The sequence below is a fragment of the Schistocerca nitens genome, chromosome 4, assembly GCF_023898315.1.
Source record: "Schistocerca nitens isolate TAMUIC-IGC-003100 chromosome 4, iqSchNite1.1, whole genome shotgun sequence".
Taxonomy (NCBI): domain Eukaryota; kingdom Metazoa; phylum Arthropoda; class Insecta; order Orthoptera; family Acrididae; genus Schistocerca; species Schistocerca nitens.
In genome coordinates this window covers 226,622,856-226,648,430 of record NC_064617.1, presented here as the reverse complement: position 1 = coordinate 226,648,430, position 25,575 = coordinate 226,622,856, and the positions used below count along the sequence as shown (strand labels likewise).

The window sequence follows — 25,575 nt, the reverse complement described above, 5'->3', positions numbered from 1 at the left end:
GCCACTGTCAAAGCCGCCCTGACATAGAGGAGGGTCCTCCCGACACAGTAAATAACTGTGCGTCAGCCGGGTGTGGCCAATGTGGAGCCGACAAAGGACAACTGAGTCTCTGCAATTGGCTCGCATGGACGACTGCCACACAGTCGTCGTCTCCTTGATAGCATGGAGTTTATTGGGTGTGGTCAGACTGTGCCATTCAGCGTCCCATAGCGCAAAAACATTGCGGCATAAGAAGGCTTGCAAATCAGTCTCCGAAGGCCAACGTCCAGAGATGGTTTACTGGTGGCCTCTTTCGCCAGGCGGTCAACATTTTCACTGCCAGGTATCCCAAAATGGCCTGGGGTCCACACAAAGACCACAGAGCGGCCACAACAGGCAAGAGCATGGAGGGACTCCTGGACAGCCATCACCAGATGAGAGCGAGGGAAACACTGGTCGATAGCTCGCAAACTGCTCAGGGAGTTACAGATAGGGAAGGGCTCACCTGAGCAGGAGCAGATATGCTCTAGGGCACGAAAGATGGCGACCAGCTCAGCAGTGAAAACACTGCAGCCAGCCGGCAAGGATCGTTGTTTGTAATGGACCCCTAGAGTTAGAGCATAACCAACACGACCAGCAACCATCGAACCGACAGTGTAAAACACGCCAGAGCCCTGATAAGTGGCTATGATGGAATAAAAGCGGCGGCGGAAGGCCTCCGGAGGGAGCGAGTCCTTCGGGCCCTATGCCAATTCGAGCCGAAGGCAAGGGCGAGGCACACACCATGGGGGTGTACGCAGAGGGGCCCGGAAATGAAGAGGGAAATCCCCAAGCCCGGAGAGAAGCTCTGACGTGGACGACAATCGTACAACCCCACCGGGGCCGACGTTCTGGGAGATGGACAACTGACTACGGGAACAGGAGACGATAATTAGGATGCCCAGGCAAGCTACAAACAGGCACAGCATAAGCGGCCAGTAAACGTTGGTGCCGTAACCACAGTGGAGGGACACCTGCTTCCACAAGTACGCTGTCCACAGGGCTGGTCCGGAAAGCACCAGTGGCAAGTCGGATCCCACTGTGAAGGAGTGGGTCCAGCACCTGCAACGCAGATGGGGATGCTGAACCATAAGCCAGGATCCCCTAATCCAGACGGGACTGGTGTGGCTCAAGCATTGCAGAGCATTAAGATGCCACCAACAGATCTGTTTAAGCTGCCGAATATGTGGGAGCCAAGTCAACCGGGCATCAAAACCCACACCCAACAACCAATGTGTTTCCACCACAGCAAGACGTTCGCCAGCAAGATAAAGCTGCGGCTCAGGGTGAACTGTGCGTCGCCAGCAGAAATGCATAACGCAGGTCTTGGCAGCCGAAAACTGGAAGCCATGCGCTACAGCCCAAGACTGCGCCTTGTGGATAGCGCCCTGCAGCTGACGTTCAGCAGCTGCAATGCCAACAGAGCTGTAGTAGAGGCAGAAGTCGTCACCATACAAGGATGTTGAGAGACATTCCCACTGCCGCAGTGAGCCCATTAATTTCAATTAAAAACAGGCAGACACTTAAAACAGACCCCTGTGGTACCCAGTTCTCCTGAACTCGGGAGGAACTATGGGAGGCCACGACTTACACGCGGAAGGTACGATGCGCCAGAAAATTTCGTAGGAAAATCGGCAGTGGACCCCAAAGACCCCAATCATGAAGTGTAGAGAGGATGTGGTGGCGCCATGTCGTATCGTACGCCTTCCGCATGTCAAAAAAGAGCGATGAGGTGCTGACGGCGAGCAAAGGCCGTACGGATGGCTGACTCCAGGCTCACCAGATTGTCGGCGGCAGAGCAGCCTTTACGGAAAACCCACCCTGAGACGGAGCTAGAAGGCCCTGAGACTCGAGTACCCAACTCAACCGCCGGTTCACCATGCGTTCGAGTAACTTGCACAGAATGTTGGTGAGGCTAATGGGGCGGTAGCTGTCCACCTTCAATGGGTTCTTGCCAGGTTTCAAAACTGGGATAACAATACTTTCCCGCCATTGCGACGGAAACACCCCCTCGACCCAAATACGGTTGTAAAGGTCGAGGAGGCGTCGCTGGCAGTCCACTGAAAGGTGTTTCAGCATCTGACAGTGGATGCCATCTGGCCCAGGAGCTTTATCAGGGCAAACGGCTAGGGCACTGTGGAATTCCCACGCAGTGAATGAGACATTGTAGGATTCAGGATGGCGCGTGTGAAATGAAAGGCTCCGATGTTCCAATCGCTCTTTAAAGGGTAATTCACAGATGCGGAACTGAGAGCAAAATGGTCTGCTAAGAAGTTGGCAATTATGTCAGAGTCAGTACAAATTGCCCCATTCAGCGAGAGCACAGGGACGCTGACAGGGGCCCGATAGCCACAGAGGCGTCTAATCTTTGCCCAGACCTGTGATGGAGAGACATGGACGCCAATGGTGGAAACATACCGTTCCCAGCACTCCTGCTTGTGTTGGCGAACGATGCAGCGTGCCCGTGCACGGAGCCGTCAAAAGGCGACGAGGCTTTCGAAAGATGGATGCCGCTTGTGACGCTGGAGCGCCCGCCTGCGATCTTTAATCGCCTCGGCAAGCGCTGGCGACCACCAAGGCACAGTTCTCTGCCGAGGGGACCCAGAAGAACTGGGAATGGCAGAGTCTGCGGCAGTAACGATGCCGGTGGTGACTGAGTGAACCACCGCATCAATGGCTTCATGAGAAACAGGTTCAATAGCGGCTGTGGAGGAGAACACGTCCCAGTCAGCCTTATTCATAGCCCACCTGCAAGGGTGCCCAGAAGACAGACGCTGTGGCAGTGACAGAAAGATCGGAAAGTGGTCACTACCACACAGGGCATCATGCACTCTCCATTGGACAGACAGTAAGAGGCTAGGGCTGCAGATCGAAAGGTCGATGGCGGAGTACGTGCCATGCGCCACACTGAAGTGTGTGAAGGCACCATCATTTAAAATGGAAAGATCGAGCTGTGCCAATACATGTGCAACGGTGGCACCTCGACTGTTGCTACTGACCCACGCCACAGACAGTTATGAGCGTTTAAGTCACCCAGTAACAAGGAAGGTGGCGGCAATTTGGCTATAAGCGCAGCTTACTAAGGTAAGTCTTTCCGCTCCCGGGATTGGAATGACTCCATATCCTCTCCCTTAAAACGCACATCCTTTCGTCTTTCCCGACGAAGCAACCGTTGGTTGCGAAAGCTAGAATTTTGTGTGTATGTTTGTGTTTGTTTGCTTGTATGTCTATCGACCTACCAGCGCTTTTGTTTGGTAAGTCTCATCATCTTTGTTTTTAGATATATTTTTCCCGCGTGGAATGTTTCCCTCTATATATATACTACAAAGAAACACCCCCTCGACCCAAATATGGTTGTAAAGGTCGAGGAGGCGTCGCTGGCAGTCCACTGAAAGGTGTTTCAGCATCTGACAGTGGATGCCATCTGGCCCAGGAGCTTTATCAGGGCAAACGGCTAGGGCACTGTGGAATTCCCACGCAGTGAATGAGACATTGTAGGATTTTTTAATATTTTTGTTGTGTCAAACCTTTCCTCATGTGCTGGTTTTTACCCACATGACAACATGGTTTGAGATCCACCTTAAAATGAACACATTTGATAACAAAAGATTTTAAGACCTGAAGATGACACCAAGGTCTATTGAAACCGGTTCTTTTGGATACAGAAATATTTATGCGATCTTGGCTTTAGAATGCTTTTAGAAAGTAAGAAAGCAGGATATTCAATGGGAAGTGGACTGACCAATTGTGGCAGCTTGGCAATGGTGAACGGTTTGGGTAAGATGCTGAGCACTTCAATTGGAGGAAACCAGCTCTAAGGCAAGAAGTGCCAACTATCAAGTAATTTAAATCTGACTATAGTAACCATGTGCCCTTACTGCTGACAGCATCATACATAACAAAAACTTTCACAGTTTAGAGCCTTAGTCAACTGGGACATTGAGTGTGGGTCGTCAATGATTCTCACTATTATTTTTGGGGGTGAGACTGGCACCTTTGTGTTGTAAATGATCTGGTGAAAGATCATATCAGACATGGAGAGTCTGAGGACCCATACCTCTCCCAATTCCTTGAGTCAAGCACTTTTTATCTGTTGCTTTTTTCTCGGCATATATCATGTCATCTGCAACTGTATGAGTGACTGTTAGTAAACAAACAAGAATGTGAACTTATGTATGTCAGTTTTATACAGGGAGTAGCAAAGAGACCCATCCTATTTGGCATGTCTATATTTCTGAAACTAATAAACATATACAATGAATTTTGGGTTTTGATGAACGGGAAACTCAATTCCCCCCCCCCCCCCCCCCAATATCATTTCATAAGTGTTCAATATGTCCCCCTCGAGATGCATGGCATATGTCAATGAGGTATTCAAATTGTTCCGACTGCAAGTGAGCATGTCTTCAGTTATAGTTTCCACAGCTGCTGTTATGCAATGTCTCAGTTCGTTCATTGTCTACAGGGTACTCACATTCATTGGTTGGCTTGCGGCTACTTTTGTAACAGAAAAACTTAACTTTCGCACCTCATTTATAATCCAAAAAATTACGCCATCTTGCTATTCACTTTTGTCACAAGAAATGTATCACATGTTGTGAGAAGGTTATGAAAATTGTAGCAGGAGTTCTGACGACTTCTGTTCCTTATTTATGTCTCTGTGTGTGATAGCTGAGTGGTTCTTTTATGAGAGAGTATTTTCTCCCCTGTCAGTTGTCTTACAGTGGTAAAGAGCGTATTGCAGTGAAGCGTTGTGTTTCAGTTTATTAAGATGTGTAAAAGTTATGTTTTTCTGAGTATAAAAGTAACTGCAAGCTGTCCAATGAATGTGAGTACATGACAAACTATGTAACAACCAGTACACATCCGAACTGTATCCACAACACTATCACAATCCCAACTGTATGATGCTTACATATGTAAGCTTACATTTTTGTATTTGTTTACTAACAGCACATACAGTTGCAGATGGCATGATGTATACTGAGAAAAAAGGCAACAGAGAAAACCCAGAAAATATGCCAGAAACAGTGGCAACAATAATAAAAACAGATTTAGACACATAGTAAATATGGTATTGTGAAAGTGTTCACACAAAATAATATTTAAAACTAAACAGTATATTCATATAACGTTTTACAACATTTTATAACTATGCTATTTCTGCATGTTTTAGAATCAAAGAACCTACTGATGATCAAGATGTTTGTCGCTGAAACTATTTTGGGAATAAATAAATAACGAAAGTGTATTGCATCAAGGCGAACCCATAATTCCCATATTGTTACTTCAGTACTGATACGTTAATTGTTGAGGAGAGGGTGAATCCTTGGTAGTATGTTTTAAGTACGGTAAACCATATTGTCGTGTCCTTTATGACTGGGTTACATACACAATATTCCAGCATGATAATGCAGTTCACACTACAAAAGCCTTGAGGAATTTATGGATCCTTGACTGGCCCGCCCAATCTGGGATGTGATGGGCAGAAGTATACTTTCACATAAGCACCCAGCCAGCAATTCTCTTGAAGTTACACTGCATATATCTCAGGCAGTGCAGGGTATTCCTTAAGATGACATTCAGAGGCTGTCTGCTCCCATGTCACAATGAACAAAAGAGAGTTTTCGTGCCCTTGAGGTCTTAGCTCATACCAATGAGATAGTGATCACAGATTCCTAAAGGAACAGTAGTTTAATCATTTAATACCCTTTATGTTCTGAACATCTCCACAAAGTTTGGTAAATATTGGACTGATGCTTCATGGTGAAATACATTCAGATTTCTCTTAGTGTATAAATTTGGAAGACCATACAAGCATATGAAGCACCATTCTCCCAAGTTAAGTCTAGTATCTTACTTCTGTTCCGCCTTACTTGGACCCTCAAAAGAATCGAGTACATTTAAATGACTAGATTAGACGAGTCACATAGGAAAAAAACCACATAAGAGATGAAGAGAATTTAAAACTCAAGTGAAAGTAGAAACTGAGTACAAGAGAAGAAGAAAACGAATGATTAGGTACCAGTTGCTGAAGAAAGTAAGAAAAACTAATATTGATCAATGAATTTAACTGTAGGCACCCAAACAACTCTACAATCCATTCACTACATGTTTTATTTTTGAAAATTTTGCTATGTTCTTAACTGGCAAAAATAACCAGCAATAGGTCACTGTCAGCTGAAGGCAACATTCCTTTGAGAACTTGACATCAATACACAGCAAATGTCTTCAGACAGAGTGTTTTCCAGGAAGTGAACTAGTGTGGTAACAAAATCAACCATGTCAGGCAATTCCTGTCGCATCTTACAAGTAAACATCAACTTGACCTTTTGCTTTAAGGAGAAAAGGAAAAAAAAATTCTCATCCAAGAGATCAACCCCCACATTGGATCCTGTGCAAAGAATTGGGTCATAATTCTGATAGTACACAATTATGACCTCCTGACAGTGTAGTTTTTAACTTGCAAGAACCAGTTGTTTGTTACACGCTCTGCCCCACTGCAGCCCTCAATGCTGAAATGCGACATACTGTATACTGGAGTGACAACCAGAGCCCTCCTATGAACATGAAAATGTTTGAAACAAAAAATCTCTGGCACCAGCTACAGATTAGTAACCATGCACTTTGCCATAATAAACTAAGCATGTTACCAATGTCGAAACAGCCTATCACAAACCTCTCAACACTCCACTGTATAGTACAGTACTTCGCACATGGGTATTAAGCAGCTGCAGTGGGATGGAGCGACTGCCAACTGATGCACAGGCCACTTTCATGTCACACCTATGTACTATCACAATTATGAACTGTTTCTTCCACATGAACTACTTCTGAGGCTGATATCTTGCAAGTGTGCTTTTACCTCATTAAAATACAAGGTCAAGTTAGCGGTGTTTCCTTGTAACACAAACTAATATTTTTTGTGGGCTGTTCTGAAATTCATTTTCTTATGTTCTAAAAGAAATGTCATGTAAGTCTTCAATGCAAAAATTCTTGCAAATTATATTTCAAACCACATGTTACATTTTCACCTGGCAAACAACATACCACTAGTTACATTTTCTTCCCTTTTTGATTAATGGTCTGTACTGAACTCAAAATGTGTACACAGTTGGTTTAGTAGTCTTTCTGAAATTTTCCACCTTGCTGAAAATCTCCCCGCAGATGGTTATTTCAACTTACAAAGGCAATGAAAATCAATACATGAATTTTGTTGCAGAAAATGGAATAGAAACAAGCTTTTCAGGTCATAAAAATTCTTTAAGAATGAAGTACTCAGGTAGCAGCTGTGACTGATGATCCAGGATATATTAACTGAATAATGTTTGGAAGGGAACTGTGATCTGAAGACACAACTTCCATAAACATTTTGTTCCAAAGGGTTGTTTTATATTTTCTAGAGACTAGCATTTTAGTGAATTTCTCACCAATTACCACCACATACTTCTGGCTGGTAAATGCATTTCACTGAGTTTCTCACAAATTTCCACCATGAACTACTGGCCTCATTCATTTATCATCCAAGACCCCATTGGGAAAATCTGTGAGAAATTTACTAAAATGCTACTGTCACCTAGAAAAGATAAAATAACCTTTGGAACGAAACAGTTTATGGAATGTATATCTTCAGATGGCACTAAATATTACCAATAAACACAATATAACTGAAGTCAATGAGAACCAAGTGTACCCATAGAATGCCCATTTTGTTAAGCCCAAACCAGTGTGAGTAATTTCATTCAAGTCATTCACAGCATTCACATGTCGATGACGTGTGTGAATTGCAAATATTCTTCAACTGACAAGCTTCCCTTTAAAGCATGCTTTGAGCAGCAAAACTTTTACTGTGACACGTCCATAAAGAGAGCATACCTTATTCCTGTGCCATACTGGACTTCTGCTTCTGAAGACGCAATATAAAGAAGAGCTAAAACACCCAATATTGTCACAAGCAACCTGATGCAGTTCGTCTTAAGTCTCAGCATTTAAGCTTCCACAAATTACTTATATTACTTCTCTGAGCAGACTGTTTCAAATGAACACATTTTTCTAAATCGAGACAATAATGTCTTAAAACTAAAATCTACAACCTACTGACTTTTGTGTACCATTAGTTCTGCAGTCAAACATTTCTAATACATAACACTTTCCTCTTAATTACATTCCTGTTTACTCCAACATTAATTGTGTGCAGTAGTATGCTTATGAAAGTTGTTATTCAGTAACCAGTTTATTCATGAATTGGTACAGAGGAGTTAGCAAATGATTCATGTATGCTGATATCTTAAGTACACACATTTGATTAGCTCAATTTTATTGTTCTGTTATGTTATGTTTCATACTAGCAGGCTTCATATGTAGCTATACAAATTCTATTGAAATTAATAATATTTGGAATTTACTTAAATTTTCTTTCCTCGTGATGCATTAAATGTATGAACTGCACAGAAACTACTGTTAAAGATGTTGAAATTGCCTAATGTATACTTGTCTGATCAAAATTATATAACTAACACCGCGAATAAAGAACAACACTCGTTATATAGAAGTAGTGCTACGGCCTAAATGAGGCAAGTAGTCTCACTTAGCCCTCACAAATCTCTCCCCAAACAGACTACACTCAATCCTGCTAAAGCACAGGGTTAGTAACTGGATACATCAATGTCAGAGAGGGTAGGGGTGAAGTCTTTGTGATAGGGTGGGGGAACAAACGCAAGTCTGATGGCTGATCTAAAGTTACTGATGCACTGTTTTAGCCTATCCACTGCAATTTTTGAGTAAGTAGGTGTCTTTACTCATACCGTTTTTTATTTTCTTTCCATAAATTTCCATTAATTCAAGCTGTCCGCTTCCGAATATTCTTTAAGTGTTCATGGAAACACTTATAGCAACTAAAAAGTCATTCGACGCTATTCTATTCATTTGCACCTGACACACTTGCAATTGTCTGCATTATTTTATTTTTATGCTAATCACCCAACCAGAATACCCATTAGTCTTTGTAACTCTTCCTTTCCCACTTTCCACAACCTTATAAAATTCTGTTTACCACCAGAATGCACAAAATTTTCCCTTGCAATTTCAAACAAATGTTGTGCTGTACAAAGTGCAATCATGCAACAAATGCTTTTACAGTTTTCTACAACTGCCAATACAGTAACAAATGTGCTGAAATATCCTTGATAAGCAATGTACATGAAAGCCAAGTGCTAATGTTGTACACCAACCAGGCAAACAACAAACAGATGATATGCTTAACCTTGTCTCAAGCGAATGAACTATTAGGAGGAGTTATATCTTTGTCACAATAAGTTACCGATTTTCTCCCTTCTGTAACAGAAATATGCCTCGCTGTTTTCAGTGCTGAATAAATACTATCTTAAAAATAAAAAGATGCGCCTGTATCAAAGACGTCCAGCAAAAATCATTAAAAAAAAAAAAATCTCCTAACAGTGTAATACAGTGTGTGAGCCTACTTACTTCTGGAATTCCCACTCTCTGTTATCCAGTGGGCAGACCTGCCTTGTCTTGAGCCAGCGTGAGATACAGTGGAAATGGAATGCATGCTGCAGACAGATTAATAGCTTTAAATTGTATCGATCTGCAGTGCATCACAAACTAAAAAAAATATCTAAAAATACAACACATAATACAATTAAATATACACATAAATAAGAAGCATAAAAACTTTTCTTGAAATATAAAACCAGAATGTATACAAACTGTGAAATCATTTTAAATTAAAGAGAATTTCCTCTTAATACAAAACAAACTGAATGAACTTAATGAAAATATTCCAGCTGCTATGTAAGTTGCAGGCAGAGCTGAGAGAGACACTTTCGCATAATACCTATCACATGGATCACCCAAAATATACAGTACACCTTCCACAACGCAAATTTTTGTAATGAGTTAAGCCAAATGTCAAACCACTAAAACTATTGAATTTCACTCACAATTTCTGGGACAAGCGATCATGCAAAAAATTAAGACTGTTTTTCTTTTATTAAGAGCATCTGAACTGTAAAAAAGGTAACTAATATTTCTGAGAAATTTAAACTATAAATATGATTAGAGAGCAGACCATTTCGCTACACCTTCTCGGGTCATTAATGGAGGGAGAGTCAAACTTTCCCACATAACCTTGAAGGAAACCACGACGGGCACTTAAGAACTAAAAAGGGACTCTCTGAGCAAGTCAAAAACCCATGTTTGCATGTCACAGATTAGCAAATACCAAAGTGTCTAAATAGTGAATTAGTGCTGGTACCTAATGCCTTCTTTTCAAATACAGTTCAATGAATATAACAGGATCAATGAGACTTAATTGACTTGTCTCAAACAAACTCTACCAAATGATATTTAATAAAACTGGTCCCATAAAAAAATATTATGAAACTATGAACTCTTATGTTTTAACAGAGCTGCAATCATAACATTTAAAACGCAACATTCCCTATTACTGAATTACATATTTCAGTATCAAAGCTTCAGAGGTTACTTTAAATTACAGGTAAATGACATATTAAGGACTTTCTGTGCACTGCTCTTGCACTATATCAAAGTCAAACATAATTCATAAGACTACAGTGAATTGAAAAACATGTAAATTACATTATGGCAACCAAACATGGTAGTGAGCAATGTCTAACAGTGCACCCTAAGTGAATTTTATAATTTTACATTTAACTGTGAAAATATGTATGGGAACTCATCCTGGGTCACTTCTGCAATCAAGCACAAACAAGTTCAGGCCAACATCTTATCCTAGTATCTCCTCTTCCTTGCACAAATTGTTAGTGCCTCTTACTCACTTTAAATAAAAAACACAACAACCGAGGAAAATAACTGATACACAGACGAAAAGGTAACATGCAAAATTAGCAACAGAACACAACCAAGGACATGCAGTGTTCATCCTACGTGTACTACATCAAGCAATTATTTTTTTTCCCCTAAAGTAGTTTTATCAACAAGCTGTCATCTATTTCCTTACAGCAACAGCATGGGTCACAAATACGTGTAGAATGTGATTAATGATGTACTTAATGAGTTAAGAAATTCTCTCGCAAGTCAAAAATGTTCTTTTGCTTAAATAAGTACAATGTGCAAACCCAGCAATATGATCCAACTTCCTACATACAAAAAATGTAACATACCAGCAACTTATCCTAATAAATATGCCCGTAATTTTAACTCAGCTGAGTTTCAGTGAAATTAGCACTGGATTGATGGTATGTAGAGTAGTAGTGAATAAGCTGTGTTCATTTACAACATGATCTTAGACATATAAAAACCTATGTTAATAATTTTAAGCAGTTACTTTGCATGCACTTCTTTTGTTTTGCTTAGCATTTTCTTTGATATGTTACAATAATAGCAGTACAACAGCTAATTCATCAAAGCCATAGTGCTCAAAACATCAACATTATCCTCACATTAAAACTCCACAACACCTCCCATTTTCAACCAGGCAAAGAACATGTTCTATTTACATCCTTCACAGCCACAACACAATTTAAATCATTTACAAAGATACACCTGTTGGCCATTATGTAGCACCATTTTTGAAGCCAATATGCTCGCAAGGCCTTATGTTTTGTCCATGACTAGCCCAACAACTTTTCTTTGACACTCCAGTCACCTGGAGAGGAATTCTGCCACGTGCAAGACACAGTTTTGCAGTTTGGTTTCACCAAGACATGTTTCAGCACTTTTTATGCTATTTTCAGTGGGTATGAAGTTAAAATCCCATGAGTTGTTAGACCGAATCATATTTCTTCAAACTATCGACTTTTTGACCACTCTACTGGGATCTTCTTCAGGATCTTGTTGGGTCCCTATTGACAGAGCATTATCAGAGACCAGTGTTGGCTTCCCTTATAATGGGGATCATTCCCGTGCTTGTGCTGGAGCAGTGGGATTATTGGTTAAAAAACCTTGTGGCTATCACTGGCGGACTACCGCCATTGAAGGGTAAGATAAGTGTTCCCACACTAATCTAAGGAGGAGGGGTTATTGGCTAAAACTCTTGTGGCTGCCATTGTCAGACCAACATCACTGGTTAGAAACGGATTTTCCTGCCCTTATGCTAGAGAAGAGTCAGTGGTTATTGCATTTGTATACAAATGTAAGTATTTTGTGCCAAACATTCATACAATCCACCTGAGACATTGACATGTAACAACAATTTTGCACAAATAAACCCACTGAGGATATCACAAAAAGTGCTGAATATTTAAAAATATCCTTGGAGCAACGTACATTTAAACTCACAAATGCTCTCAACAAAATGAACACTTTAACCAATAAGTTTTAGCGACCTATCCCAGTTCTGTATGTGTGTCACAAAGTTACTAGCAGGTCGTGCTACACTGGCAGTCCTGTTGGTCATCAGACAAGGCGGCAGCTCCCCCAGGATAAACTGTCATTTGACTATGGGTGTTTTTCTGTTACACCATGAAGTCACAGTGAGCATCTGAACTTATTTATTGCCAGCACTCAAAATCCTGTAACATCAAAAGCTCTTTCATCACAAAGATGTGGGGGATTTAATCATCACAGCTTTGCCACATGAAGTACCCCTGTATTATCTTAGACTTATTCTGGGAAAATATGTATCTCATAAATTATAAATTCACACAGAGGTTTCAGTAGGCTTCTTGTGATTAGGAATTATTATTTTCATTACAACCCTATTCTCTAGTATTATTATTATTATTATTATTATTATTATTATTTCTTTCTTGTCACAGACGTTATGTCTGGTTAAAAATGGAAGGTGACGCGGACCTTGATCACGCGTGACTTCCTTTTAACTGTACGGTATATGTTACATTGCATTTAGGAACTTTCGGGTAATTGAACAAGTGTCAATAATCACAGATATCCAGTTGTGTTGGTTCCTAGATTTGTTGCTTGGTAATAACAGACCATGAGGTGTTGATTAACTTCATCTGACCATCTCATCCTCTGTCTTTGTTTTCCTTCTAGGGTGGTTGCAGGAAGCATATCCTGCGAAACACCTCTATTTGGATTTGAATCATTTTCCAGTTGGCTAACAGCGTCGTTACCATTGTGGGCCAGCATAGGGTTCAAGCGTCGTCCCCGACCATGACGGCGCTTGTCCGAGGCTTCTTTAGTTCTGTCCTGAACCAACTAATCACACTAAAAGGGGGGGGGGGGGGTTAGCCCTATTAGTGGTTTGTTCTTTTCGTCGCCTTTTACGACTGGCAGAACATACCGGAGGCCTATTCTTTTCCCGGGCCTCCACGGGAATTATTATTATTATTATTATTATTATTTCTATCTTGTATCAGACGTTATGTCAAAAATGGAAAGTGATGCGGACCTTGATCAAGCGCGACTTCCTTTCAACTGTACGGTATATGTTATATTGCATTTAGGAACTTTCGGGTAATTGAACATGTATCAATAATTATGGATTTCTGTAGTTGTATATATATAGGTTTGGATGTAGCTGTATTGCATCATCATCATCATCATCCACCCATGCACACTTCAGCCACATTTTTTAGTCGCATAGTGTGCAGAGGCAAAACCAAATTGAAAAGTGGGAACCCACCACCACAGCAGTGCTTCACCTGCAGCTTCACAATACCTAATTCCAAATGCTATTGTCACTATTACATGGACAATTTTGATCCCTTAATTACTGCTTGGAATTACGAGGCCTATCCACAAACTACATTACGTTTTGGAATTAAAAATAAATAAAGTATTGGAAATTTTTTTTATTATATACCGATGAAAGCTACACTTAAATACTACTTTTCTACATAGTTGCCATTTAAATTAAGGCACTTATCGTAGCGATGGACTAGCTTGGAAATTCCTTCGGCGTAAAATTCGGCTGCCTGCGCCTTCAACCACGTGGTTACCTCTTCTTGAAGCTGTGCGTAATCATCAAAACGCTGCATAGCCAACCACTTCTTCATTGCTGGGAATAAGTGGAAGTCGCTCGGTGCTAGGTCGGGACTGTACGGCGGATGAGGAAACAAGTCCCACTTAAAAGATTCGAGAACTTCACGAGTGGCATTTGCCGTGTGGGCCCGGGCGTTGTCGTGAATCAGCAAGATCTTTGAGCCCAACTTTCCCCTGTGCTTGTTTTGTATTGCTCTTCTGAGGTTGTGCAGAGTTTGGCAATACCTTTGAGAGTTTCTTGTAGTGCCTCTTTCCAGGAAATCCACAAAAATCACACCTTTTCTGTCCCAAAAGAGGTAATCACGTGGTTGAAGGCGCAGGCGGCCAAATTTTACGACGAAGGAATTTCCAAGCTCGTCCATCGCTACGATAAGTGCCTTAATTTAAATGGCAACTATGTAGAAAAGTAGTATTTAAGTGTGGCTTTCATCTGTACATAATAAAAAAAAATTTCCAATACTTTATTTATTTTTAATTCCAAAATGTAATGTACTTTGTGGTAGCCCTCGTACTTTCTTCCACATCACACAGTTCTTGGCACCCCTAGAATCACCCACATGCAGCAGCACTGCTATGGTACTGTTCACGTCATGATGCTGCTCTGTTCACTCAGTGCAAATCTACTGTAAGTGCAGAACACACATGACCAGGCATTGCTGGAGTCACAAAGCACAATAGCAGTCCCATTCTGTGAAACATTCTTTATAGTCAATACTGGAAAAGTTATTACATCACCTCAAACAATTTATTTGGCTGATGTGTAAGTATTAAGTACACCTCAATGACACACTTCTTAGAGAATCAGGTGAAATATAAACTCACACACACACACACACACACACACACACACACACACACACACACACACACACAAACAAACAAACTTCATGAAGCTGGTGAGGAGTTCTGGCAAACAATAGTTCCAAAATCAAAGCTTTTAGTGGAGCAGAAACTAGAGTTAGGTTAAATGAGAGTGAACATCACAAGAAATTGTTTAATGGAAAAAGGGAAGAGGATGCAGCTGGTGATAAAAACATATAGAAGAGGGGAGGAAAATAAATCTTTGACGCAAGTAAGGAGGAAAATGGGGCGAGTAGTAAATGATAGGGGGGCCAATTACATTTGTGAGGGTTTAAGAACCAAATTAATAGTGGGGACCAGGAAATATTGTAGACCCTATAACTAAAAATCAAAACTACTTACTGGACACCGCCAAAGCAAACAGTATTTATGTGACCACTCATTGTAAATGTATGCAAACAGTGAGGCCTGTGGCCATTAATAAGCTTAGTTAAAGCTAGAGTGCAATTTGGAAAAACTTTATGTAATGTTCGGTCTATGTGGACTAACACAGGATGCTCTCTCCTACTGATAAATACTTTGCTACCAATCAGACAGTGCAAAGCTGAACTGATTATCTTTCTCTGTGTATCTGCCCTGATCCCACATCTCATCTATTCAATGATTATCAACATTCAGATACATATATTCAAAACTGGGAAAGACCTCTGCACATTTAAGCAAATTTCAAGTCCCTAAAAAAAGAAAAAGAAAAAAAAAAAAAAAGCTGTGGAGAAGACTTTCGATGGGAGGAAACATTTGACAGCAGTACAGCCAACAACAACACATGCTGCAACTCACCATCAGTATTATTATTTTGATTCAGGCACTGAAAAACATTCAGTCAGTATAGGACTCTAGCTAGAGCCCTCACATCGCAGTCTCTTTCTCATACCTACCTTCAGATAATGTAATCTTTAGTTTAAGAGGTTGTTCTATATGCTCTGCCATCTGCCAGATGCAAACATTCCACAGAAATGGACCATGTATCAAGGCAAATTTAATACTTTGTCTAATGTTAGTGGACCCAGGAAAAGTCTCCTGTTAGAAGATTCACAGTTTAGTCTGTTTATCTCAGGCATCCCTTTGGTTGGCTGGTTGGTTGGCTAGTTTAAATGGAGGGGGGGAAGGGACCAAACTGTGAGGTCATTGGTCTCTCGTTACCAATAGAACAATTACCCAAGGGAAAGAAGGCAACAAAGAAGATATACAGCATAACAGGAGAAAGGAAGAACGAGAAGAACATAAGGACAACAAACACTACAATTGACAAAACAGGACAAGAAAACCACAGAGATGCAAGAAACAGGCAGAGGAGATTAAAAACAAGAAATCAGATTACCATGGCTGGCTGACCATGAGAATGAAAAAGTAAAAGCCAGCCACTCTGCAACACATTGAAACCTTCACCCTAAAAGCCCTAGGGTGGAGGACACAGAGGGACAAAGGACATGCACTTAAACTCATATCAAATGATAAAACTCACCCTCATGCATAAAACGTAAAACTACACTTTCATAGGTGAACTACTGTTGAGGCATTGTCCCCCAATACTGATGGTAGGGTGCTGGGAAAGTTAAAAGTCCGCTGCAGAGCGGCTAAAAGTGGGCAGTCCAGCAAGAGGTGGACGACTATTATTTGGGAGCCACAGTGACACAGGTGGGTCCTAGCAATGGAGGAGGTAACCATGTGTGAGCCACAAATGGCTAATGCGGAGTCAACAAAGGACAACTGATTCCCGGTGAGAAGCCCACAGGGAAGACTTCCACACATTCACAGTCTCCTTAATGACACGCAGTTTGTTGTGCATACTGTTATGCCACTCCATCTCCCAAATCCTAAAAACTTTGTGGCATAAGACAAAATACAGGTAAGTTTCAGAGATGCCCAATCCAAGAGTGGTTTCCGCATAGCCTGTTAGCAAGTTCTTTGCCTGGGATTCCAACGTGTCCTGGGTCCACACAAACACCACTGAATGACTGGACCGTTCCAGGGCAGAGATGGACTCCTGGATGTTCGCTACCAAGGGATGGCAAGGGTAGCACTAGTCGATAGCTTGCAAGCTGCTCAGGGAGTCAGAACAGAGAAGAAACGACTCACCTGAACAGGAACGGATGTACTGAAGTGCACAAGACATAGCCACGAGCTCTGCAGTGAATACACTGCAGCCAGCAAGCAAGGAATGCTGTTCAATGTGGCCTCTGTGGACATAGGCAAAGCCAACATTACCATTAGCCATTGAGCAGTTGGTGTAAACAACTTCAGAGCCCTGGAACACGTCAAGAATTGAGAGGAAGTGACAGCAGAGTGCGGCGGGTTTAACGGAGTCCTTAGGGCCATGCAAAAGGTCCAGACAAAGCTTCATCCGAGGTGTACATCACGGTGATGTACATGAATGGACCTCAAGCAGAGGTGGTAAAGGGAAGGACTCCCATTCGGAGAGAAGGGATCACACGCGAACCACAATCGTGAGCCCTGACCTGGGCTGCCAATGTGGGAGATAAAATGCTGCAGGCGGGAAAAGGAGGCGGTAATTCAAACGCTCGGGAAAACTATGAGTATGTGCAACATAACTGTGTGCACATCGGATCTGCAATGGAGGGACTCCGGCCTCCACCAGGGCACTAGTCACCAGACTTGTTCTAAAAGCTCCCATCGCTAGACGAATGCCACAGTGGTACACTAGATCGAGCAAATGCAACGCTGAAGGTGCCGCCAAACTGTAAACCCCTTTGCCTGGTTTCAAAGCTGCCAATATCGTGGAATGGGACAAAAATTTCATTTTAAATGTTTTCACCTGAGATGATGCTTTGCAGCACTAGTTCATATGGGTATGAATGAGGGACACAGGTGGACATGGCATAAGAGATCTATTTCTGGACTAGGTTCTGAGGGAAGTAATGCGAGTCTGAATTTTTTTGCTTAGCATTATAGATGCATAGTCTTAAGTGGCTATAATATATATGATAAGTATTTTAGTATAGAAAGAATGGGTGCTGTGGAAGAGGTTATACTATTTTTGATTGATGAAAGAGGACTAAGTGAAACATGTACACAAGTAGTAGTTAAACGACTGGAGGATTTAGTGCAGAATGTCTTAGCCTAGGCTCCATACCATGAAACTCAACAATGTGTAGGCAAATAGTTCCTCCTGCAGATTGAATTAATCTAAACTGCTAACAAAATGTATTGAGATCATCTCTGATGATTACCGTAACTGGTCAACAGAAGTTAAGTCGGGCAAAGAATGCATCAACAGAATCAGATGTGCTTATCTCACTGCAACAGGCACATCTTCAGATTACACTTGTAATAATTAAAAAACGAGATGTCTCCTTTTAGATTTACAAAAAAATGGTTCAAATGGCTCTGAGCACTATGGGACTCAACTGCTGTGGTCATAAGTCCCCTAGAACTTAGAACTACTTAAACCTAACTAACCTAAGGACAGCACACAACACCCAGCCATCACGAGGCAGAGAAAATCCCTGACCCCGCCGGGAATCGAACCCGGGAACCCGGGCGTGGGAAGCGAGAACGCTACCGCACGACCACGAGATGCGGGCTTAGATTTACAACAACAAAGGAAGGAAGATTGTGGTCAAACAACCTGTTAAAGTATTCAGAGACTAGGTGCCAAGCTATAAATTTAATATATCATGTCCGAGTCCACTTATATTGCTGTTTTACCCACATTAAGTACACAGCCTATACTGAAAGTATCTGTGACCCTTTACACACTTCCAATATTCCATAAAACAGTCATTCAGTTCTTCATGTAACACGACAAAAACACTTCAAAATATTTGGTTCATTTGAAGATTTCATCTTTCAGAGTCCTTTAAGTATGATGACTGAGTAAGCGAAGAGGCACAGGAAATAAATTATCTTGACATTTAGAGCACCATCCCTCTTCATGTGTGTTTGTAAATTGATAAACCGGGAAAATTAGCAATGAAGTTGCTTGTTTTCCAGAAAAGTGAGTCAACCCTATTCTTAAATACCTATTAAAAGAAGGTGCCATTTCCACTTTTTTGCAATGGAATTATTACAGCCAAAGTGGAAAATGCCACCTTCTTTTAATAAATTAATGGCTGTGGTAGCCATTATGATGAAACTGTCAACAAACTATGTTAGCCGGTCTGTACTCAGCTAAAAATAAATAATTATAACCACTCAGTGCTTGTGCGATTTCTGTACACACAAAACACTAGCGTCATGATAGCTCAATGGGGGAAGACTCCTCAGGGAAGTCAAACACAATAAACATCATAGCAACACCCTCTAAACAGCCAATTTGCTATACTAGGTCACATCAATATACCATGAAGAAAAGTAGCACTATTTTTTTTGACATATGGCTAATCATGGTACACTATTGGCTCTCACAAAAAGTGTGTGTCTGGGAGAAATGCATGCACTCTACCTTCCAATTTACAAGAATTTACACTAGTATTTTAATTCCACCTGCTAGAACTTAACACTATTTCTTGCCGAGTGTTTGCAACTTCATGCCCTGCAGAAAATGGAGTGGTGAAAGTTTGACATGAAAGCTTTACAGATTACTGGTGTAAAAATCAAGAATGCTTGATCTGCAGTTTTAAGATATTCAATAAACAGTACCTTCTGTACACCAGGAGTTGCACTAGAAATGTATTGTTTGCCAAAACCAGTTTTCAGGATTATACCCCATCATCAGTAGCATCCGATACAAAGGAACGAACAACTATAAACACAGATTTCTACAAAAAATTGTAACTGTACATATAGTAGCAGTAATATACATCTATTTATATTACATACTTCCATAGCAATGACATTTAAGTGAGTTAATGCAATAAGATCTGAAATCTAACCTGTAACATGGTACACGGTTTGCCATGTATGTTACTGCTGTCAAATCTTAGTCCGTGAACACTCTTGATAAAGACAGATTTCATTTCCAGTCAAATTCACTCACTCACATGCAATTGCTATAAAAATACACAATGTTCTGCAAAAATATATGTACATACAAGTGTGTGTTCCTTTGTATTAGATGCCACAGGCGATGAGTTTTAAACCTGAAACTCAGTTTTGGCAAATAAAACATTGTTAGTGTTGCTCATGGCATATAGAAGACATCTTTAATAAATTATTGGTGTTGGATACACTGAAGTTCAAGTAAAATTAAATTATTCATGGGATAATGATTTCTTAGTAACCTACTGGGTTCATCTCAGTACACATACGGTAGATGCAATAAATCTAAAGATCCAAGGAGCAATTCTCTGTTATACTTCGTAGAAGGGAAACTTTCTGGCAGCTAGGGACAGCCTTTCCCATCATTGTTAAACTGGGCCTGTAAGTATGCAAATGCCAGTATATATGAATTATGTTGTTCTTAAATTGCAATACCTTTAGGAGTCTAAAATATTTATAAGAAGGATCAGAGATGAATATTACCACTAGCTGTTTTCAAGACAGTTACCAGTAGTCCTACCATAACTGTTCAAGCAATTTGTTCCTACATAACTGTCGTATCACTCTCCTGACAAAGTGTCGGAAGCTAGCAAGAAAAGTGTAAAGCTAAGTAATAAAGGCTACTTTGATCCTGCAAAAGTGTTCAATAACAAATGTTAAGAAGGGACACGAGTGTTTAGAGTACGGAACTAAACATCTCTTGTTGCCACAGCCATATTACACATGAGTATTGATAAAGAGTAAAACCATTCCCTTCCATACTGAACTATGCTCACACATCAAAACCTTCGCTATTCTGGCCAGAGTATATTATTAGGACGGCAGTTAATACAACTTCCTGTAGACAGTGTTTTGGGTTTGCTGAAGAATTGAAGATGCAAACATCATTTAGGCTCCACATTGAACTGCAGGTACAACTCCATTATTTTCTGTTTTGGAGAACACAAAGGAATGCGACAAACATCGCTAATAAATTGCTGTGGTGGCTAAATTACAAGTTCGCAAAGGCTCAACTAGTTTTCTATATTTTATCTCAATCTGAAGCTTCATTGTAGCTTTCTACTATAAATGAACTGGCATAACACTTCAAGCACCAGGTCTCTAGTGAGCCAGTGACAAAGGTAGAACATGGAGAAATTCAATTCTAAATGTCACTACTCAGTGTCTTATGGAGTGACATTAAGCCTATTCAACAGAAAGCTGCAGTTGCTGCTTCTGGTGGGTAGGCTGTCTAAATACTTTGTTGGTTCCCTATATGTTAGAGATACAGAAAACTTATTTAAAATCGATAGTTAAATGGGAATATGGTGGTGACATGAATCAGTGGCTGTGTTGAATTATGATACATGCCACAGGTACAAATAGAAAGAATTCAGTACTTTAGTGCAATGAATAATTCAACCAATCAGTTTTTAATTGTTATCTGAGAGGGTGTGGTGAAAAGAACCATGTCACACCAACAAAAAAAGCTCTTCACTATATAGGAAGCCATTAAATGTACAGTCCCAAATAGAGGGTATCACATTACCAGAGCATATCATACAAAGGAAATCCAACACATGGCAGAACCCATTTTTATAATGACGACAATCTGTGAATACAACATGTCAACTGAACCTATGAACACCAGATGTTCACTTAGTCCTGTAACATAATAATGATGTGACATCTGATGCCATACACATGCAGCCAGAAAGGAAAACTAACACTGACAGTATTTCTTCTGACTTCTAATTAGTTTCTGAAATGTTAACTTGTGGTGACAGTCTGACCTACAGTGCACCCAAATCTAGGTAAGGCTAAAACATGATACTTTGCTAACTAGTTGACTAAGCGGTATATAGTCCTTCAATCCAATAAAAGAAATGATTATCTAAGTTTTAACACTGGCAAAAAGTCATTTCTCATAAGTTGCAGTACGGTTCTCTTCTGGTATTTTCAAAAATTATGTACAGCATGTGTACACATTATGCAGCAATCTTTATCATTTTTCTGAATTTATGTAGCAATTTCAAACTTTATGAAGAAAAGTGTATAATGAAGATCACAGACTGAACTTAAATACCTAAGATATAATTGGACCAATGATTGAAGTCTCACATGTGGTCATAATTACATATATTGGTTCAATTTCACTTGTGGCAGCATTGCCTACCGATGTTGCAAACGACTGTTGAATGCTCGGAGTTATGTGACATTCATACTGAAGGAAACATTCTGATTTGAAATGTTCATTTTAACAGCATAATTAATGTACAGAGTAGACAAGGATACATACAAGAACCTTCAAACATACAGCAGGAACAGCATTAATTATTTACTTCAAGGGCAGCCGCTGTCAACATTACACGATGCAGCCACTGTTTATAGCAAAATTTTACCAATGTATGAAATGCTGAGTGCACAACGGTAATGTATAACCTTGACCTCAAGCTATTTACACCTTAATGCCGTGACAACTCCCGTTTTTTTTAGGGGCAGCTCTGTCACACTATTTGTGATATTCGTTCTACATACACCATGATATTTCAGAACAAATAGTCACAGTTACCACAATCTATAGAAATACTGGTATTTGTCTAAACGAAAACAACAATGTTTATAGAATGTATTAAACCCAATACAGCTTACTGTCTTCACTAAACATTTAAATTTCTGATAACTAACAAAATCAACATCACAACGACAATAGAAAGGAAACAGAGCTCATAATTTGTGTACAACTTTTCTATCATCTTAAAAATCATAATGATTGTCAACCACTGGCACAAGGCAGAATCTGATCAATGCTAATTTCCTAAATGATGCATCATCCATCAGAACTCTAGAAGAACAACGCAAAAAATACAAATTTTTGTAAATTATGCACTTGCGGGTAGCTTCTTTGACATATAAAGAAACTTTCTTGCGCATGTCCGTTCACTTGCCAAGGCCGCAAGAAAGAGAGAAAAGGGTGTTTGCTCTGCAACATGCGTTTTATTATGATACACAAACCACAACAAATGGACAGGGCGATGTTTACACCTGTACTCACATTACAGACTCCCCATGCTACTGTGCACTCTTCGCTGGTGGCTGACGCCTGATTAGCCTGGCACTCTATACACAAATCCATTATATGGTTCCGGCAAATTGCACAGTTATCGACGACGATATCTATAAGGAAAGTAACAGTTAGCAGGAGGCCATTTCGTATAAAACAATTATAACTTTTTATTGTCACCGTCAACACATACCCCATGCCCACAGCGCGACAGCATTCCACTGAAAAATAGTTATGACATTTTAAAATACGAAATTGATTCCACACGCCAGACAAAATAGGATCTGGAATGATTCCTAAATTAAATACCTTCTTTACTTCAAAACGTTTCTTTTCTCCCTTTGTGCTGCTGGATGCTGCGAAATCTACCTCCTCATCGTCAACATCCATAGCTGAAGCCATTCCAACTTTAAAAACCCTTGTAACTGCTACTTTACAAATACGCAACAAACATTCACTCCTGAAAGTAAATTTCCCTTCAACTGAATTTCGCCAAAGACTTTACGTTAATGGTGATGACATTGTGAATTACTTCATGTGCTTGTATCTCTGATTCCCAAAGAGTGCTAAGGAATTTCATTGCATATCAGTTTTCAGAAACAGATTCTAATCTGTTGCTGAATGTTATGAATTGCAAATTACCCTTGAAAAGAATATTATGTTCACAATGTTTGTTTTCACTCCATAATTTTTTCCCTTCCCTTTTGTACTGATTCGCAAGCAGTCGGTACTAAGATTCAGTCACTATTGACGAAACGTCAAAATACTCCACGATGCATTGTAATGGCGTCATTCACACAAGCCATCGACGGAACGGAACGGGATGGAACAGGAAGACAAGGTCAGGTTTCTCGATTAGAATGCTCTGACTTGGTAGGGAGAACGCTGCTGCAGTCTGCGAAAATAGGAACACTGACCGTTCCGTTGCGTTGCGTCAAGTCACACAAAGTCTAAACACCTCACAAAGCATTTCAAGTGGTGGGATTCACATAGATAGTCAATGACTCATGTCACATCAATAGTTCTCTGGCAGAAAGTTTTGACGATCTTGTCGTCTGGTAACAATAGAAGTTAACTTATTTTCCTGGCCTCACATGTATGCTAGTAATGGATTTTGTGTTTTTGCATCTTCTTAATTTTCATTTTTGTTATTGTACTTTGTTTTCGTAGCAAACTGCAAATGTTCCATGACGACATGGATATTTTTTCTATTGAGTGTTCTTCCGAAAGTAAAGTAAGATGTCTGTAAGCGAGAAATTATTTAGGTTTTACAATAATAGGACAGAGGTGATGTGCACACTGTATACAGAGTGAAGAAAAAAATGCCATACTTGGAGGCGGGCATGCGACTCCTCGGCCAAATTCAACACAAAAGTTTATATAGCAAAATCAGATCATGTACATTTCGAAAACGCAGATATGAAAACAAGGAGCTGGAAACACTGTCACATTGTGCAGCACATCAGAACTATAAAGGAACGTGTATCATCCCACACTACCATACCAGCTACTGTAGCTCACTGAGTTGACTGCTCAGACTCAGACTCACATCCACCATGGGGCTATGGTTCGAATCCTCATCAGGTTCCGTTATTAATTTTTTAGATGTGTGTTCCATAGGGCTCGTCATTTATAAGCGGGAAATCATTTTGTCTTAGATTAGATTAGATTAGTTTTTCGTTCCATAGATCAGTGCTGAGGAGATACTAGTGGATGTGGAACATGTCAATTTTTTTTAAAGCTGAAATAATAATAGTAATAGTATGAATATATACAATACATCATTTGTTTCTATTAAAAAATTCGTCAATGGAGTAGAAGGAGTTGGCCACTAGTAAGTCTTTCAGACTCCTTTTAAACTGATCTTTATTTGTAACTAAATTTTTTATGTTTGCTGGCAAATTATTGAAGATAAGTGTTCCTGAGTAGTGGACCGCTTTTTGAACTAAAGTAAGTGCTTTTAAGTCCTTGTGCAGATCATTTTTGTTCCTGGTACTGTATGTATGAACTGAGCTGTTTGTTGGAAAAAGAGATATATTATTTAGGACAAATTTCATTAAGGAGTAAATATACTGAGAAGCAGTAGTTAGTACACCCAGTTTTTTGAAGAGGTTTCTACAGGATGCCTGTGAATTTACTCCACAAATAATACTTATCACATGCTTTTGGACTCTGAGCTTTTGGTTGACTTGTAGAGTTACCCCAAAATATTTTACCATATGACATTATTGAATGAAAGTAGGCAAAGTATGCAAGCTTTTTCATTCTTATGTCGTCTAAGTCTGCTAACACTCGAATTGCAAATACAGATTTGTTAAGGCATTTCTGCAATTCTATGGTGTGCTCCTCTAAACTGAATTTATTATCAAGTTGTAATCCCAGGAATTTAAGACTGTCAACATCTTCTATCTGCTCTTCTTGATACTTTATGCGTATGCTGGGTGGAAACCTCTTACAGGTTCTGAATTGCATATAGTGAGTCTTTTCGAAGTTTAATGTCAGTGAGTTGGCTTTAAACCATTTATTAATATCCATGAAAATATCATTAACAGATCTTTCTAGAACTACACTCGACATACTATTTATTGCAATACTTGTGTCATTTGCAAACAAAACGAACTCTGCTTCTGGCAGTGTAACTGATGAGAGATCATTAATGTACGCAAGAAAAAGCAATGGCCCTAAGATGGATCCTTGTGGGACACTGCATGTAATTTCTTCCCATTCTGATGATGACTGATGACTTAATTCACTAGTCCCTCGCA

General features: G+C 40.2%; 1 protein-coding gene across 1 annotated transcript in view; it reads right to left on the bottom strand.

Moving 5' to 3' along the window:
* Positions 1-23,335, bottom strand: part of LOC126252948 (RING-box protein 1A) — a 34,315-nt gene extending 10,980 nt beyond the window's left edge. The window contains exons 1-4 of the mRNA XM_049953961.1: positions 23,120-23,335; positions 23,004-23,031; positions 22,802-22,923; positions 9,502-9,587 (exon numbers count right to left, since the gene is read on the bottom strand). Of these exons, the coding sequence (XP_049809918.1) occupies positions 9,502-9,587; positions 22,802-22,923; positions 23,004-23,031; positions 23,120-23,212 (329 nt within the window). The 5' untranslated portion in view covers positions 23,213-23,335. The remainder of the gene's footprint in view (positions 1-9,501; positions 9,588-22,801; positions 22,924-23,003; positions 23,032-23,119) is intronic.
* Positions 23,336-25,575: the final 2,240 nt, after the last annotated feature.